The sequence below is a fragment of the Rhyacophila brunnea genome, unplaced genomic scaffold (assembly GCF_057557595.1).
Source record: "Rhyacophila brunnea isolate RB1 unplaced genomic scaffold, BYU_Rbru_1.0 scaffold_13, whole genome shotgun sequence".
NCBI classification, from domain to species: domain Eukaryota; kingdom Metazoa; phylum Arthropoda; class Insecta; order Trichoptera; family Rhyacophilidae; genus Rhyacophila; species Rhyacophila brunnea.
Genome location: NW_028232785.1, coordinates 18,134,931 through 18,151,563, shown reverse-complemented (window position 1 = coordinate 18,151,563; position 16,633 = coordinate 18,134,931). Strand labels below are relative to the sequence as shown.

Genomic DNA, 16,633 nt, shown 5'->3' with positions numbered 1-16,633 from the left:
CCACGAACTATGTACGATATAAAACAGGTATAGTACGCCCAAAATACTATAATTTTGAATATCGGAAAAAATATGTAAAAAATACTAAAATTTCCATATTTCCGTTTGATAAATTGGTGCAAAGTAGCTACTATAATTTCGCAATATAAGATATCGATAACTTGGGGAAAAAAATCGCTCAAAAAACGTAAAAAAAATCATTTGACTGGTTTAAAATGAAATTTCTTGATTTCTTCGGTAAGTATTTTTGGTCGTAAGAGGTACCTAAATAAAAAGCGGTCTCGGAGTTTCTCAAATTCTCCGTTATTTTTCTTCTGAGAAACAAAAATTCTATACATTTTCAACAGATGACGACGCGTACTAGGTATATTTTTTTCAACAAATACTATAATTTTGAAGCTCTGTAGGGATTATAATTCCACTTAGAAAAGATGGCAACACTGCTATCGGTAGAATATTATGTCAAAATACTCGGAATTAATATTCTTGTAGATCTCTATCATTATACCATGTTGATGGATATCAAAATAGAACCAGAAGACAATATATTGTCTGATAAGTTTCCAGAAGGCACCAGGATCGAAGGGGAACAAGGGGTTAATCACAAAACCATCCAGAGTGAGTGTCGTTCAACTGACAATCAATATGACGTATCTGTGAAACAGGAAGAAATCGAATTAGATGACATTGACGTCTGGAAGGAGGTTTATAATTATTTTATTTCTATACTATATTTAGAGATATTTACTACAGTATTATAAAGTAGATGTAGGAAATTAACAGAATATATTACCTATATGTAATTCTTCACAAACATACGATGCAGGTAGGTACTTTATAGTTTGCCAGGGAGTTAAAACGAATTATAAGAGTTGGAAATGCTAAACTCAATTTTATTATGCTACCTTGGTTTCTAAAATGTTTTGTTATTTCTAAAGACACGAAATGTCTATTGTATCTTATCGTATATTGTATGACATTATATAATATATATTTGGAGTTATACTTCTTTAAGCGCGTTTGGAAAATCAGATCAGAGTGTATTTTTGGCGTGTGACGTGTAACACATAGGTAATTTATTTGTTCACACGGAAAAAAATCGCACTCGATTGGATTCAAACCAACGATTGTTCGGTTATCAGCCGAACGCACAACCATTACGCCACATAATGATACTGCAATCGTGACGATTATACAGTATAATATTATAGTTTAGAATTGTTCCGTTGCCTAGGCAGCGTATTTATTATTGTCGGCCATTTGCAAGTTCTTACGTAAACAAACTATTAAACGTCATAGTGGCAGTTGTTACTTTAAAAATAAAAACAACGATAAATAATTATATAATTCAGTAAGTAATATAAGTTAAATTTTATAGAAATAAACCAACGGCGTTCCAATAGGCGGTCCTTTTTCTTAAGTGTTTAATTTAACAAGATAATTAAGAGCTGGTCGAAGAATCTAGTTTATTACAAGTTTTGTTTTTGTTTTGTTACGCCAAAGATGTATAACTTCTAACGCGCGTACATAAGTACACACACCGATTTTTTTTCCTAAAGACACGACTGTGTCCAATGGGAATATTTTTTTGGGGATAACGGATTATTTCACCACTAGGTGGCGGACAGGCATGATTATAATTTTATTATTCACGCTTTTATGTTACAGGACGCTCGGATTGAGTCAGAAAATGTTAAAACTGAAAACAATCTTCAATGGCAACACTACAAAGAGGAGACGTCTGGAATTAAAAATCCGGTAAAATTGAATTTGTAGATAATTTTAATAAATATTTAAATAATTATAGGTTTTAACATTTAGATAAGTGTAATACGTCATTATCCGGGGTTGATCCACTACTGGATGAAGGCCTACCATAACTCCATCCATCGAATCCATCCAGTGGTTTTTCAATTCGCTGAGAAACATGTCCAACATATTGCTATTCCATTTGCTTGTCAACCTCTATCACACCGCGTACTCTTGTCTGATACATTACTCATTGGTTTATTGTCTGGTCTTTCCGCATTATGCACACTTCCATACCACGTTGCACCACTCGTAATTGTGGGATTTTGTCTTACATACATAAAGAGTTCATATATCACATGCTTCCGTAAGCACTGGTAGCACGCATTGCTTCAACATTGATCTTTATACACAATGTGAGGTCACCTCTAATGATATTGTCCAGACGCCCAAATGCACGCCACGCCATTCTGGTTCTGCGAGCAATCTGTTTCTGTCAATTGACATTTGTTTCTGAAATAGACGTATTTGTTGACCCTCTCGATTTTAGTTCCGATGGTGTGGATGTTAAGGATGATGTAGATGGAAAGCAGTTTATCAATACTTTTGTTTTTGAGACATTTATCTTTAAATCTACTTTACGGCGTTAATTTGAAAGCATGTGTTGGGTCACTACTGTGGTATTCGATGTGTGGGTTGAGGATGATGATAATGAAGTCTACGATGTAGCAGGGTGAGATTTATTAGCAGCGTACCGGTACAATAGTATATTATACAATGATAGTACATATAATCTACTGAGATAGTTACGAGCTAGGTACTTGGATTCGAGTGACATTTAAATAAATTATTCTTCGTTATTTATACAATAAAAAGTAATACATTAACATTAAATTCTGGTACATAATCATATTGGACTAATTATAGAGTCGGCGTTTTAAATCGAGTAGCTTGTGAAATATTATTTATTATAAAATATGATACCATGAAAAATGATTATTCGGCTAATACACCGTAATGATATAATGCGCTGTGATATGTAACTGTAATAATATACCGTATCTAATATCGTCAATCAACTTGCTGATATAGCTAATATTTGTTTACTGGAAATTGATTCGCTGGGAATATATTGTTGCAGAATAATTTGATACATTAAACAATAGATATTTGATCGCTACTATACTACAGCTACACCTGTACCATTATATTCACTGCCAAGTAGCAGTAATAAATAATTGACAATTGTCAGAAATAGGCGTATTTTTGTGAATACCATAGATTAAATAAATATTGAGAATATTCTGCTTTGGTTTCAGGACGATTCGGGCAATTTGAATGATGTACATTCTGTAAATAGTTGTCAATGGCAAAACTATGAGGCAGAAAATATCTCCGAAATTCCAATTACATATGAACCGCACGAGTTTGGGGAATGTTCATCTTCGAATCAAGGAACGGATCAGGTGATTTTTATTTAATTATTTATGAATCATACATTTTCTCTTCTTTCTTTCTTTCCACAATATGCATTATAGCGCTTGTAGACATGCATGGAATTGCTGTCGACAATTGTGCTTATTTTAAACTGTCACGACAATAACTGTTTACACGTAAAAGTGCTGAATGTCTCTCCAATCTCATTCTTCAAGAGTAAGCGAGACGCGAGGTTGTCATTTTATACTACTATCTGACAGGTTTTATTGAAAAACGGAGCTCAAAATGAGTGGGTAGTTCGTTTTTTTACCGGCATGTTCTCTATCGCTCTACTGCGCAGGCGCAGATCGAAAATAATCTTACTTGCGCGCAATAAATCATCACAATTTGGAATCTTCCAATCTTGTTTGATGTATGCACGCAATCTTGCCAACTGCAGGATAATACATGTTTCTTCATACATTTATTACTGTGCACAGTACATCCATGCACGCGTAAACGGGGTATTTTTTTTTTTTTTTTTTGTGATTTTACCGTTGCTTTGACTGCGACTCGCTGTCATATCGCCTCTTCTCTTCTAGAAGGGGATCCTTCGATCAGGTCCTCACTCCTATTCTGTTAAATGGCTTTATAATTATTTTGTCTAGCTCTTCCGTCTTTCTTTCTTTCTTCTTTAGACGCCAGTGTTTTATGCACCAGAATCGCTCTCCTCCGTATCCATCCCTTCTGTATTTTCGATACATCGTGTAATCATTGAATTTCAGATAGTCTAATTCAGACCTCAGCCAAGTCTCTGAGATTAATGCTATTGAAATTTTTTGTCTTATTAAGTAGAGTTCTATATCATCCTTTTTTTGCTTCATACTTCTGGCATTCCATTGTAAAATCCTAATGTGTTTTTTATTATCCATTTTGCTCCAGAACCTCCCCTAGAATTTCCTTTAAGTGTCCTTCTTTGAATTGTTTGCATACCCAGTCCACTGCTTTAATTATTAGTTGTTTAATGATCTGCTGCCAGTCTCCCCCTTTCAGCAAGACTTTCATAATTTCTCCCATCGCGTTAACCTCTGTCTTCCCCTTTGAATTTTTCTTATTTTTTGTAGGCTTTACGCTACTACCTGTAGATATTATTGTTGAGCCTGAAGCTTCTACCACCGCTTCTTCTTTCTTTTTGTTTTCCTTATTTTTTTGAATTGTTTCGCTTTCATCTCTTTCTACGATTTTTTTTTGTTTTAATATGTCAGCATAGCTATTATTTAACATATTTTTTTTTGCTTCCTTGAAAGGTATGTTCATTTTTTTCATTGCTTCTTTGCAATTCTTTTCCTCTTGCCACTTTGGGCATTTTTGGCTGTTTGCCGCGTGGTTACCTTTGCAATTGATGCACGTAATTTCCTCATTTTTTTCGCAGGTTTTGTGGTTTTCACCACACTTAGGGCACGTTTCTACTGTACGTCCGCAATTGTTCGCGATATGCCCATATCGCCAGCATTTGTAGCATTGCATAACCCTGAATACATACGGTTCTACAGCAAAAGAGACTCCATATATGTAAATTGTTCTCGGCAATATTTTCTCCCCAAATTTAATACTGACTGACGAGGTCTTTGTCAGCTCTCCTGTATCACCTTTTCTTGTCAACCCCTTAAGGTTGATTACTTTTGCATCACTTTTGATTTCCATTTGCAGTTCTTGGAGGTCCATATCAATATCGACTTTTCTTATTACTCCATAAGAGCAGGAGTCATTCTCTTTGGTCACAAAACCGAGATCTTTGAGTTCTCCAGCTTGTTTCACTTTATCTGCTTCTTTTTCGTCTTCTACTTGGATGTACGTCTTTAAATTTTTATTGTAAATTTTCTGTACTTTTACTCCTGCCTTATGCAGCATCTGCGCTATTTTCAATTTTAATGGAATTTTACTTCCCGTCGCTATCATGACGATGTTTTGGTTTCCCTTTGGAGTGACCCCAGAGTCTCTTCTGGGTTTTTTTCCAGAGGTCACCGTCTGCCATTCTTCTTCTTTTTCTCCAACCACTTCCTCTTCATCATCGTTTCTTTTCTTCTTCGTTTTTTTGGTTTCATTCACTTCCATCGTGGTGTTTTCCATTTTATTGCTTTTGCCGTTCACGCGGTCTTGGAATTCGCGCAACAGTGTGAACAAAAAACAGTGTGGACAACCCCTCGCTTCACAGCGTTTGACGCACTCCCCGCACAAAGTGCACTATCCGTGCAACAATAAATATTTTTCACTTTTTCTCAAGCACTGGCACTGATTGTCAAAATCACATGGGACCACACATGTTGAGTTTATTGTCAAATTCATTTACAAACAATATTATTTTTGTTGTATCCCGTATTTATAACCGTTCGCGAGTAACCAGGCGAATAGCGTCCCGAATACGCAAGCGAAGTTGTACAACCTCACTCCACCGCTGTTGGCTTCCCAAACGGGGTATTAGAGTGATAGAGTTCCTAGGCTGAAAATATAGTTAACTATGTTGTGTTTAAATTAGTCGTACTGAGAAGCAACATGTTGGTATAAACTGTCATAGTTAAGTTAATTATAATAAAATTGAGGATCTACTGTGCGTTATGTGCAAGAAACACGGCTTCATTTAGCCGAAAAATACCCACTCTTTATATTATTACTCTGAGAATAATATCTTTTTTTTTTTTTTAGATTGGTAATATTAAAATTAAAGCTACATTACTTGGTCATGAAGCAGTTCCATTGAATAAAGAATCTGTATGTGACAAAAGCGAAGAGAAAGAGAAATTTAAAACAAATTCATTGTTCAAAGATGTCACAGACCCTGGGCTGAATTGTACCCAAGATGACATTCTTATTGAAAACTACGAAAGATGTCCTGAAGATCAGAAATTTGTGTATATCTGTAGAAATTCATACAAATGTGATCAATGCGACTACGTATCCATACTCCATAACGTGATCAAACATAAGATGACACATACAGGAGAGAGGCCGTTGAAATGTGATGAATGCGCATTCACTTGCATACAATCAAGCAATTTAAAAGCACATAAAATGACACATTCAGGAGAAAAACACTACGCATGTGATACATGCGAATATAAATGCACCAGTTCGAATAACCTGAAAGTTCACATTATGACCCATACTGGAAATAAGCCGTATAAATGTGATTTGTGTCAGTTTAAATGTGCGCAGTCAGGCAGTTTGAGAGCACACAAAATGACGCATTACGGAATTAAACCATTTAAATGTAATGAGTGTAACTGTACGTGTTCAACGTCTGCTAATTTGAAGAGGCACAAACTGACACATTCTTCTAGTAAGCCGTTTGAATGCGATAAGTGTGACTACACATGTAAAACGGCTTATCATTTAAAACGTCACAAAATAACTCATTCTACCTCAAAGCCATTCCAGTGTGATATGTGTGATTGCAAATATAAGACGTCTTCGCACTTAAAACGACACCATTTGTCTCATGTTGATTGAATCAAAATATTTTTAAGTTCAGTCTCATTATATTCCATATAATGGAAGGTAAATTGTGATTTTTGAAAGAAGATACTCACAGAGCAGAAAATAAATAGAATACCGATAGACTATATTCAATACGCCGCACGTTGAAGCAGGGTTTTTGAATGTGTGAGTGTCCTACAAAAATGAAGCACGCATTATGCACGTGCAATAGTGTGTGTAATACACCAACATTAAATGAGCGTAAATGCATAAACCGAGAGCAGTTTTCAGTATTCGAAGTACAACGTATTCTTGACACGTGTGTAAGTTTAACCCGGATTCTTCCTTACCCGAGACGGTTACCTGCTATTGCCTTACCCGTTGGGTATTACAGTTCCCATTATTTCTGAGTTCCCTGAAGATACTCGATGAATTTACGGGGAAAAAATACCCCTATGAAGATAGAGATTTCTCTAGAGAGACACTTTGGATAAGGTCGCCTGGAAGCTGTTACTGCCAGACTACTGGAAGAAAGCAGTGAAGAAACAAGTATAGTAAAAGTGAAGAATTCAAGCTTAATTTGTGTTGTACCATTGAAGAAGAACTTTGTGAAACATATAATATATTATGATGTAACCAATATAATTGTTATTTCAAAGTGTGATAATATTTATTACGTGGGGGAAAAGAAGACCCTGGTTCGAATTTAATATTTAAAAACAGTTAAGTAAGGTAGATCGAAACAAGGCAAATTAAGTCATAAATCAAGATCTGACGACTTCGAAATTCGCCCCTTATCTAGAGCGCATATAGAGCACACGGCCTCAAAGAATTCCTATTGCTCGCCAGTCTTCTTGTGTTACCTATTCCTGTGGGTCTATTCTATACTTATCGACCGCTTAAGTGATAAATAGTATCAAACTTAGGGTAGGTTTGTATCAAAATATTAGCATTTATTGTAACAATTACAATAAGTTGGTTTTTATTGTTGCAATAAGTGTTCTATTTTAACAGAACCTATCTTGCTTCTATTAAAATATAGCACTTATGGCAACAATCAAAACCAACTTATTGTAATTGTTACAATAAGTGCTAATATTTTAATACAAACCTACCTTAAGTTTGATACTGCTTATCGCTGTAGTGGTCGATAACTATAGAATAAACCCACTGGTCATACCAGCATCCCGTAGCTCTTGTATGCACTATATAGATCATTTTTAATGGCCTCCCAGGACGCTGGAATCCGATTAGATTGAAGAACAGGCAAGCCAAGTTGAAGTTCCCGTATGGCTTCCACAGCACGTGGCCAAATCAGGTTCAACGTCACCTCTTCACTCAGTGTGTGATAAGAGGCTGTTTGGTTCGCCAGTCAACTGTGCTCGAAGCTCAATATACCTACGGTTGCTTTGAGAATTCGTAAGGTGCCTTGTAACAGCACTGTCAAAATTTAAGCATAAGAATAAGCCGCATTTGACGACTAGCGGAATCATATTTTTTGTAGAAAAACTACACGGTTTGAAAAAAACGTCCGAATAAAAATGTTAAAACGAAATTTTAAAAAAGTTAATGGCATTATAAATTTCTTTAGCGAATAAACTAATCGAACTGGAGATACGAAATTTGGATGTTTAACTTTGATTCTCGGTATATTTTTTTTAATAAAAATTGATCTGAATGTTATTCAGTTTTTATTAGGTAAAATTGTCTAATTGACGGGCCGACATAAATGCGTCAATTACATTGAGCTACTTTACGAACTGCTTCTTGCCGAATTTACAATCTGCCTGTAAAGTCGCCCAGTGTCATCATCGAACAAGCTAATAAGCAGATCGTAAACACTCTACCGAGAAAAGTTGATAGCCGGTCAACTTTACACGCTACACGACTGTGCAGTAGAGTGTAGTAGCAACCTCCCGGTAAAAAAAATCGAACTACGTTCTGTCAAAATATTCGCTGGCTTGTGGCTTCTCAGCGAATGGAAAGTTTTGTGTGTCATCATCACAATCGCAGTAGCTGAATCGCCCGCTTTTAAAATCGCCAACAAACAACTTGTAAAGTAGCTCAATGTTATTGACACATAACAAATATTTATTTTATTTTTGATAACGAAGCAACGGGTTTGCCTTCTCTGTCATATATAACTAGAATATATCATGATATAAGTAATTTTATCCATTTAATAATGCTGTTATGTGAATAAACAAACAAAGTAAGATTTAATGGCGTATTTTTAATCTTTTCTTTTTCTTCTTTCGACCATGTCCGATCCTAATATGATCATATGGGCCTCCACAAAGTAGAGGTTTGTATTGACAGATTTTGTTTTTTACGAAAAATGGATGTCAGCCACTTGCTCAACCTATTAGGTCCATACTCTGACACAGACAAATTGAAAAACAATATGTGTACTTGCCAGACCCGGGATTCGAACCTGGGACGCACCGCGTTATAGTCCAACGCTTAAGCCGCGCGGCCACCGTGGGCGTAAATGCATGTATTGTGTGGATGGCCGAAAATATTATTAGGTACTTCCCGTAAAAAGGGCACTTGTATAAATAGTTGACGTCACCTCTATTGGGCACAATGACATTATTAATGGACAACGCACTCAGTACAGTAGCTGGCAAGTAAATTCGCGCATAGACATTTGCACATGTATAGGTAGACGTTACGTGACAAAATTTCGCAATTTCCATTATGCGATATCACGCATAGGGAATTTATAGCAATATCACCTTTATTTTAATGGCGTTAGAACAGTGTTTCTAGTGTCAATGTTCATTTGAGCGAGCGATATTGATATTAAAATATGAATTATGCCATTCGGCAGACCCGACAAAAACCATCGGGAATTTATAGCAATATCACCTATTGTAATAGCGTATCATTTTTTTCCAGATGCTTCGTCCATATTATTGTCATTGATTGGGCATATAATATTATACAATGTTTGGTTTCAGAGCATAACCCCAAAATGCTCCAATACTTAATGAATACTCAATAAACAAAATTCATAAAAAAAAAACTCACTCAATATTCCATTCAAAAGAAGAAAAGATGAGACATAATGATAATGTGGTGCGAACAGGTACTTTTCCATTACCCAGGCCTCGTCCAGCGGCCCGTAATAACACTCCAAATCCTCTGTAAAGAGTTTGATAATAGAACTTTTTTACTCCAAAGAAAAAAACCACGATTCAAATAATATAATATAGGTAATTTATTTATTTCTGTAAAACTATATATATTTTTTAATTATATTAGCTATATGACAGCTGAGTTGGTGATATGGAACTTCTTTTTGTGCGTTTTCAAATGACTAGTCGTTCTCGATTTGTAGCTACATTTGTCACAACTGAAGGGCTTTTCACCAGAATGTGTCATTTTGTGAGTCTGTAAATGACCTGACTGCGTGCAGGTATACTCGCATACATCACATTTATACGGTTTTTCTCCAGTATGTGTCATTTTATGTTTCTTCAAATTAAACGAACTATTACATTTATATTCACAATCATCGCACTTGTAAGGTTTTTCTCCGGAATGAGTCATTTTGTGTGCTTTCAACGTACCGGATTGTGTACATTTGTAGTTACATATGTCACACTGAAACGGTTTTTCGCCAGAATGTGTCATTTTGTGTTTGTTCAAATTGGAATTCCGCGTGCATGTGTAACTGCATTCATCACATGTGTATGCTTTTGGGACGACGCATGTTCTTTTACGAATTTTCGGTGAAGAATCATCAGATTGCGTGATATTTTGGTGACTAGTCATCGTTTCGTGGTGTCTTCCTAGCTCTTCTTTGATGTCTTGCTGTTCAATATGTATTTCAGTATAAGGAGGTTGAATGAATGGCAAGTTAGGGCTTGGAAAACTTGGTGCCATTCTGGTCTTACATGTAGACGGAACCTAAAATTAACGTGTGACTCATGAAAAAACTTATGTGTAATGTGTTAATATGCTTGAACCAGGCGCGTATACAACGGGTGGGTTTTCGGGCCCGGACTCCCCTTCAAGAAAGAGAACACTACATTTCTTTTATTTTGTTAACTGTCAATTCATGGTTGAACTGCGTTGTATTGTTGTTTGATTTAATAAAACGCATTTTTTTTATAATACTTCTTCCACTTTTCATCAATAAATTAGGACCGGTTTCGTCCGCCTCAGGAAATTTTCAACATGAAACGTCAACGTTGAAAATGTCCCTCTGAGGCGGACGAAATTTAAATCAAACACTAGAACACTACATATTTTGGTCAATGAAATATTACTTCTTTTTCGTCTGCACCTCACGATTGAGGCTTCGGATGATTTGCTGCCGAACAGATTTTTCAATGGACTGGTCCCACTTTAGATACGGAAAGCATGTGGCCACTGAAAGATCCGTGGCAATCATCAATGGTTGCGATTATCTGGAGCATCCGATGTTCATTTTAAATTTTCGATGCGGCATGTCTAAAAGACCTAATAATTATGACCTTTAATTCACGCGCGTTAGATATTTACTTATGAAATAACTTTTAAACATGACCCCCCCTCCAAACAATTCGTCTGTGTGCGCGCCTAGCTCGAACTGAACTATGGAATAAAAATATAATACATAATAACAAACCAAGGTTTCATCTTTTCTGTTAAAAATTGGTGCGATGCTTTTCGGTACTTGATAGTTGTCAATTTCCTTTTTAATATCTTTTTGGTCAATCTGTATTTCTAGGCATGAATTTTGAATCGATAGGCTGAAGTATTTAAAAGGTGGTGCCATTTTGATGTCACTTGAAGATGGAACCTAAAAGATAAAATACAGTAAATCATCATTTCCACCATAAAACAATGCATAATAATATAAATTTACACGTTTTAGGACTCTTATGAAAGGCATTTCTTCAATTCTTCGTGTTGTCTGGATTCAATACACAGAATATAGATAAGCGGAGATCAGGCATGTCCAGTATAAAAACTGGCAGTGATTTTACTTACTACACTCTCACATTGTCATTATTCATGCTAAACAATCAGGTTGGGCCAATTGTGGTCGCATTCATCATTATTTCTTCCCACCTACCCTCGAATCCTTATTTATTATTATCGCAAGACCAGGTCGACTAACAGTTACGGGTCATGAGGCGACCGAGATTGCGAATAACATTTAATTAGTTTCTTATAGGTTAGGTGTCGTTAACCACAGAATGACTCAGAGAGAAATGTGTTAGACCTTCGTTGCGCTAAATCTGATACGGTTTGAGCGAACGTCGCGTCTATCATCCATCCTGAACTTATCATCATCATTAATCCCAAAACCAAGTGAAATTTTGAGAGTGACATTTCGAACCGTCCGTTTGCCAGTGCGTGAACACCGAACCAGCTCCACCGCGCACCACCCCTCTCAAGATAAAAAGTTAGTGTCTAGCATCCTGTGTAACACCCCCCCCCCCCCCTCCTAGATCCGTAATCCACCAGCATCTTTCAATTACAGTCCACTGCTAAAAGCGCCAAAACGTATTATATTAATTGGCTTATAGCACTTTTCGATACACCCGCGGGATCCAAAACTACGAAGCCAAAATTAAATATATAATTAAACAATTATTAATACATACCTGAACATATTTTGTATATGAACATTCCCCGATATCAGGTGGTTCATATTGGATTGGAATTTCAGTTCCATCTCCGTCTTTGTAATTCGGCCAGTGTACATCGTATTCCGATTTCACATACTTCAAGTTCACTGGAAGGTTCTAGTATGGAAATGAATATTTTTTTTATTCAAAAAACAATTTACAAGATTTCAGAATATAGGATTCGTTATTGAACATTGTTGATTTGAAAACACCTCAGAAACATAGCTTATATAATAGCGCGTCAATTGTATGCCTACGCTTGGTCACACAGAAAAACGTCCACAATGTTAAAAAATCTCTTTTGCGCATTCGCTAGATATCACGCGACTATCCGAAACATCTGAAATACAGCAACATTTTGCTTTTTTACTAGGAGTGAAGTTAAATTGACGTGTTTTGTGAATGACAACAAAATCACATTGACAAATTCGACGTGTTGCAGCCAATATGAGTTTCTATTTGCGATCACTTAATTTCGTCGTAATAAAGTAGGATTCAAGCAAGTCAATTTGATGGGTGCGGATTCAAGTTTCGCCATGACATATTGTTTCTTTATTAAATATCACAGCAGGCCGTGAAGCCTAATAATAGTGGTAAAACTCCCAGGCTTGAAGAATTTACATATTAAATTATGTAAATATATTTAGACATCACCGGGATCGAACCCAGAACTCCGGGATGGAAGGCCAGCGCCTTACGCACTGCACCACGAGTTATGTTATGTTTCTGACGTGTTTTAAAATTATGTACATTTTCAAATAATTAATAAATGATACAAATACATAATACCTACAATATAACTTCTCTTCACCAATAATCACACGTCCCCATAACATTTAGAAAGTATACTATGGCGTAAGGAATGATGTGTCTTTCAAAGATATGCTGGAACAAAGCCGCTTAATCTTAAGATGGCGCTGGCTGGAAGCATCTCTCTAAATTTTTCACAGAATCTTATTTGTGAATGAAACTGCAGGGAGACCCAAACTAACAAAACTATGATAATTTTGTGCACTATTTATGGCGGATCGAACAGCCTACCTCCACCCTTCGCACAGTGGTAGATGAAGTGGCGGGCTATCACCAGTACATAATTAAATTAATAAACCAAGTACCTGATTGGCTGTGTCATCATTAGGAAAAGAGCATTGCCCTATGGCTGTGGCTTCGCATTTTACTGGATTCGTATTATCAGGCATGTCCCCTCTGTAATGTCGCCATTGGAGGTGATTATCTTCAGATTTTATATTCTTCCAGTCAACGGGAAGTTCCTATGACATGGAATAGGACATTATTATATGCATTATTAGAGACAATAATAGTAGCGCAATGTCGCATGGAAAGGTAGGTACATGTTGGGTATAATGCGTAAAGATCACAAAGTAAACCAATTGATAAGGGAGCATACGGATAGAGTGGCAATGGGGCGGACATGTCGCTCGGCCAGCGAACAACCGCTTGAAAACTGCCATCATACAGTGGTACCCAAGGGGCACTAAACGCCTAAAGGGACTCCCTAAAACCCGCTGGATAGACGAACTCATAAAGTTCGGTGGAAACACATGGCAGCAAAGAACTGTGGAAGGAGCTAAGGGAGGGCTTCATCATACAGTAGATCGATCCAGGCTGATTATGGTGATATTTAGATGTACATTCGTGCAAAGAAAAATATATTATATAATGTCATACAATATAAATAATAATATATTGTACTTATGTCATTCCTGCGCATCTTGTACACAAGATTGCTATCGGCAGCTATCGAGGGTAGTTTTTCATATATTTGTACCGAAGTATTAGCACTTGTAACAATTACAATAAATTAGTTGTAATTGTTACAATAAATCGAGGGTAGATTTTTAGTTTTTCTTTTATTTTGTTAACTGTCAATTCATGGTGGAACTGCATTGTAGTGTTGTTTAATTTAATAAAACGTATTTTTTTTTTTGTAGTACTTGTTCCACTTTTAATCAATAAATTAGGACCGGTTTCGTCCGCCTCAGAGGGACATTTTCAACTCAATGTGTGATTAAAAGTAGTACAAAAAATGCGTTTTATTAAATTAACATAATCGCTGCGGACCTTTTAATGTTAATTGGATCGATCGGCCGCTTAAAGGGGACACGGCAGCCGTGTCATTCGCGTCGAATGAGTTAAACAACAGTAGATTTTCATATGTTTGTATCGAAGTATTAGCACTTGTAACAATAATTACTATAGGTTCGGTAGTTGTAATTGTTACAATAAGTGGTATGTTTAACAGCACCTCTCTTGGATATGCTAAATTTTAGAGCGAGATAGACAGTTTGTTTAGAGTGTATATAGCGTATAACTGTTTAGACTCTAAACAGTTTAGAGTGTTTAGATGGCTAACTTATTGTAACAATTATATTACCCCGTTTACACGTGCATGGATGTACTGTGCACAGTAAGAAAATGTATGGGGAAACATGTATTATCCTGCAGTTAGCAAGATTGCGTGCATAAATCAAACAAGATTGGAATATTCTAAATTGTGATGATTTATTGCGCGCAAGTAAGATTATTTTCGATCTGCGCCTGCGCAGTAGAGCGATAGGGGCGAACATGCTGGTAAAAAAACAAACTACTCATTTTAAGCTCCGATTTTCAATACGACCTGTCAGATAGTAGTATAAAACGACAACCTCGCGTCTCGCTTACTCTTGAAGAATGAGATTGGAGCACTGTTGCCATATTTTTATATGCTGATTATAGTACAAAGGCGTAAAAATTATAGTATTTCTGTAAAAAATATAGTACAGGAACATTTTTCGGCTCGAATCCTTTAAAATTATAGTATTTTGGCATATTTGGCGTAAAATTATAGTATTTTACATTTTTTGCAGAATCAAAATTATAGTATTGTACTATAATTATAGTACGGTTGGCAACACTGGATTGGAGAGACAGTCAGCACTTTTACGTGTTAACAGTTATTGTCAAGACAGTTTAAAATAAGCACAATTGCCGACAGTAATTCCATGCACGTTTACAGGCGCTATAATACTTCAATACAAACATATTATGATAACTACCCTCGTTAACCGCCAATAGTGGCCGATAGTAGTATCGTGTATATAATAGATTCGGTGATATATTAGATATTATATAATAAAATAAAGACAATATTGACAATTATTAACCTCTTTCCAAACGTTAATGGCATTTACTTCGATTTCTTCTCGTTTCACAAACACATTATGTCGGCTGTCAGTTGGCCGACTTTCAATCGGAGTGATTTTGCAAATATTCCATTGATTACAATCATTATTGGCCGTGTCTGTCATAATTTCGTCTTCTGGTTCTGATTTGATGTCCATTATAATAATTTCAGAGTCGTAGATGATAATATATAAGTATTGTTGAAATTCGTCTACAATAACGCAGTGTGTATGCAAAATAATAAATATTTATCCATAGACTAATATACTTTATTTATCTATTTGACGTTTGTGTGCTATAGACAATAATATTATTATATTGTATCAAAATTAATGAAAAGTTATAACTTAAAACGGGGTGAGATTGATCATCGGAATACGATTAAGTATAATATTAGTGTACCTACCTATTTCAACCATATTTTTCATTTTTGTAGGTAGGTAGGTAACTAATAAAATATTTAAAATTCGGTAAAATACCTACTCCATAAGTTTATTATCATATTATCCTATTCCCTGGTAAAATAACCACTGGCGAAGGGTGAAGGTAGGCTGTTAAGATTCGACATAAATAGTGCACACTAAACTTTGTCAATCATACTTATTACTAATTTTATTGTTTTCATTGAACTAAGAATACAATTTGTTGATGATGCTGGATAGTTTTTAAAATTTAATTAAGCCCTGTCTAACCAAACGATAATAGTTTAGGTAGGTATGCTATTATTGTTGATCCGACAAAAATAGTACCTACCTACACACTTTGTTCAGTGATATTTATCATTTATTTTCGTAAATTTATTAACCCCGGCCTAACTCAATCAAAATCAATGAAAAATATTCTTATATTATTATCTATACAATATCTAATATGAGATATTTTATAGAATAACGTGAATATATTTTTCACCATTATTTACTATGGCTTGGATTAGGCAGGGTTTAATTAAATTTATAAAAAAATGGGTGTGTGTACTTATGTACGCGCGTTATAAGTTATACTTCTTTGGCGTAACAAAACAAAAACAAAACTTGCGATAAACTAGATTCTTCGACTAGCTCTTAATTATCTTGTTAAATTACACACTCAAGAAAAAGGACCGCTTATTGGAACGCCGTTGGTTTATTTCTATACACTTTAACTTATGACAAAATTTCGGAATTCAGGCGTGGTTCGACGGCCGT

The 16,633-nt window shown here is 35.7% G+C and overlaps 2 protein-coding genes across 2 annotated transcripts; one reads left to right on the top strand and one right to left on the bottom strand.

Annotated features, from left to right (window-relative positions):
* Nucleotides 1-445: 445 nt before the first annotated feature.
* On the top strand, nucleotides 446-8,860 carry LOC147076749 (uncharacterized). The gene is made up of 4 exons (XM_085940425.1): nucleotides 446-704; nucleotides 1,669-1,758; nucleotides 3,069-3,215; nucleotides 5,869-8,860. The coding sequence occupies exons 1-4, from the start codon at nucleotides 510-512 to the stop codon at nucleotides 6,670-6,672; spliced, it is 1,236 nt and encodes a 411-aa protein (XP_085796551.1). The 5' UTR covers nucleotides 446-509; the 3' UTR covers nucleotides 6,673-8,860.
* Nucleotides 8,861-9,906: 1,046 nt separating this feature from the next.
* Nucleotides 9,907-15,650, bottom strand: LOC147076748 (uncharacterized). Its single transcript, XM_085940918.1, has 5 exons — nucleotides 15,431-15,650; nucleotides 13,382-13,537; nucleotides 12,243-12,383; nucleotides 11,258-11,431; nucleotides 9,907-10,554 (listed from the first exon to the last, which is right to left on the bottom strand). The coding sequence occupies exons 1-5, from the start codon at nucleotides 15,605-15,607 to the stop codon at nucleotides 9,907-9,909; spliced, it is 1,296 nt and encodes a 431-aa protein (XP_085797044.1). The 5' UTR covers nucleotides 15,608-15,650.
* Between the last annotated feature and the right edge of the window lie 983 nt (nucleotides 15,651-16,633).

Excerpts from the sequence above, each read along its gene's own strand:
- LOC147076748 (XM_085940918.1), bottom strand. The coding sequence starts at position 15,607 with ATGGACATCAAATCAGAACCAGAAGACGAAATTATGACAGACACGGCC. Across the intron at positions 13,538-15,430 it reads CCATTAACGTTTGGAAAGAG|GAACTTCCCGTTGACTGGAA; the intron begins GTTAATAATTGT and ends TCCATGTCATAG. Across the intron at positions 11,432-12,242 it reads CATATACAAAATATGTTCAG|GTTCCATCTTCAAGTGACAT; the intron begins GTATGTATTAAT and ends TTTATCTTTTAG.
- LOC147076749 (XM_085940425.1), top strand. The coding sequence starts at position 510 with ATGTTGATGGATATCAAAATAGAACCAGAAGACAATATATTGTCTGAT. Across the intron at positions 1,759-3,068 it reads CGTCTGGAATTAAAAATCCG|GACGATTCGGGCAATTTGAA; the intron begins GTAAAATTGAAT and ends CTTTGGTTTCAG. Across the intron at positions 3,216-5,868 it reads CGAATCAAGGAACGGATCAG|ATTGGTAATATTAAAATTAA; the intron begins GTGATTTTTATT and ends TTTTTTTTTTAG.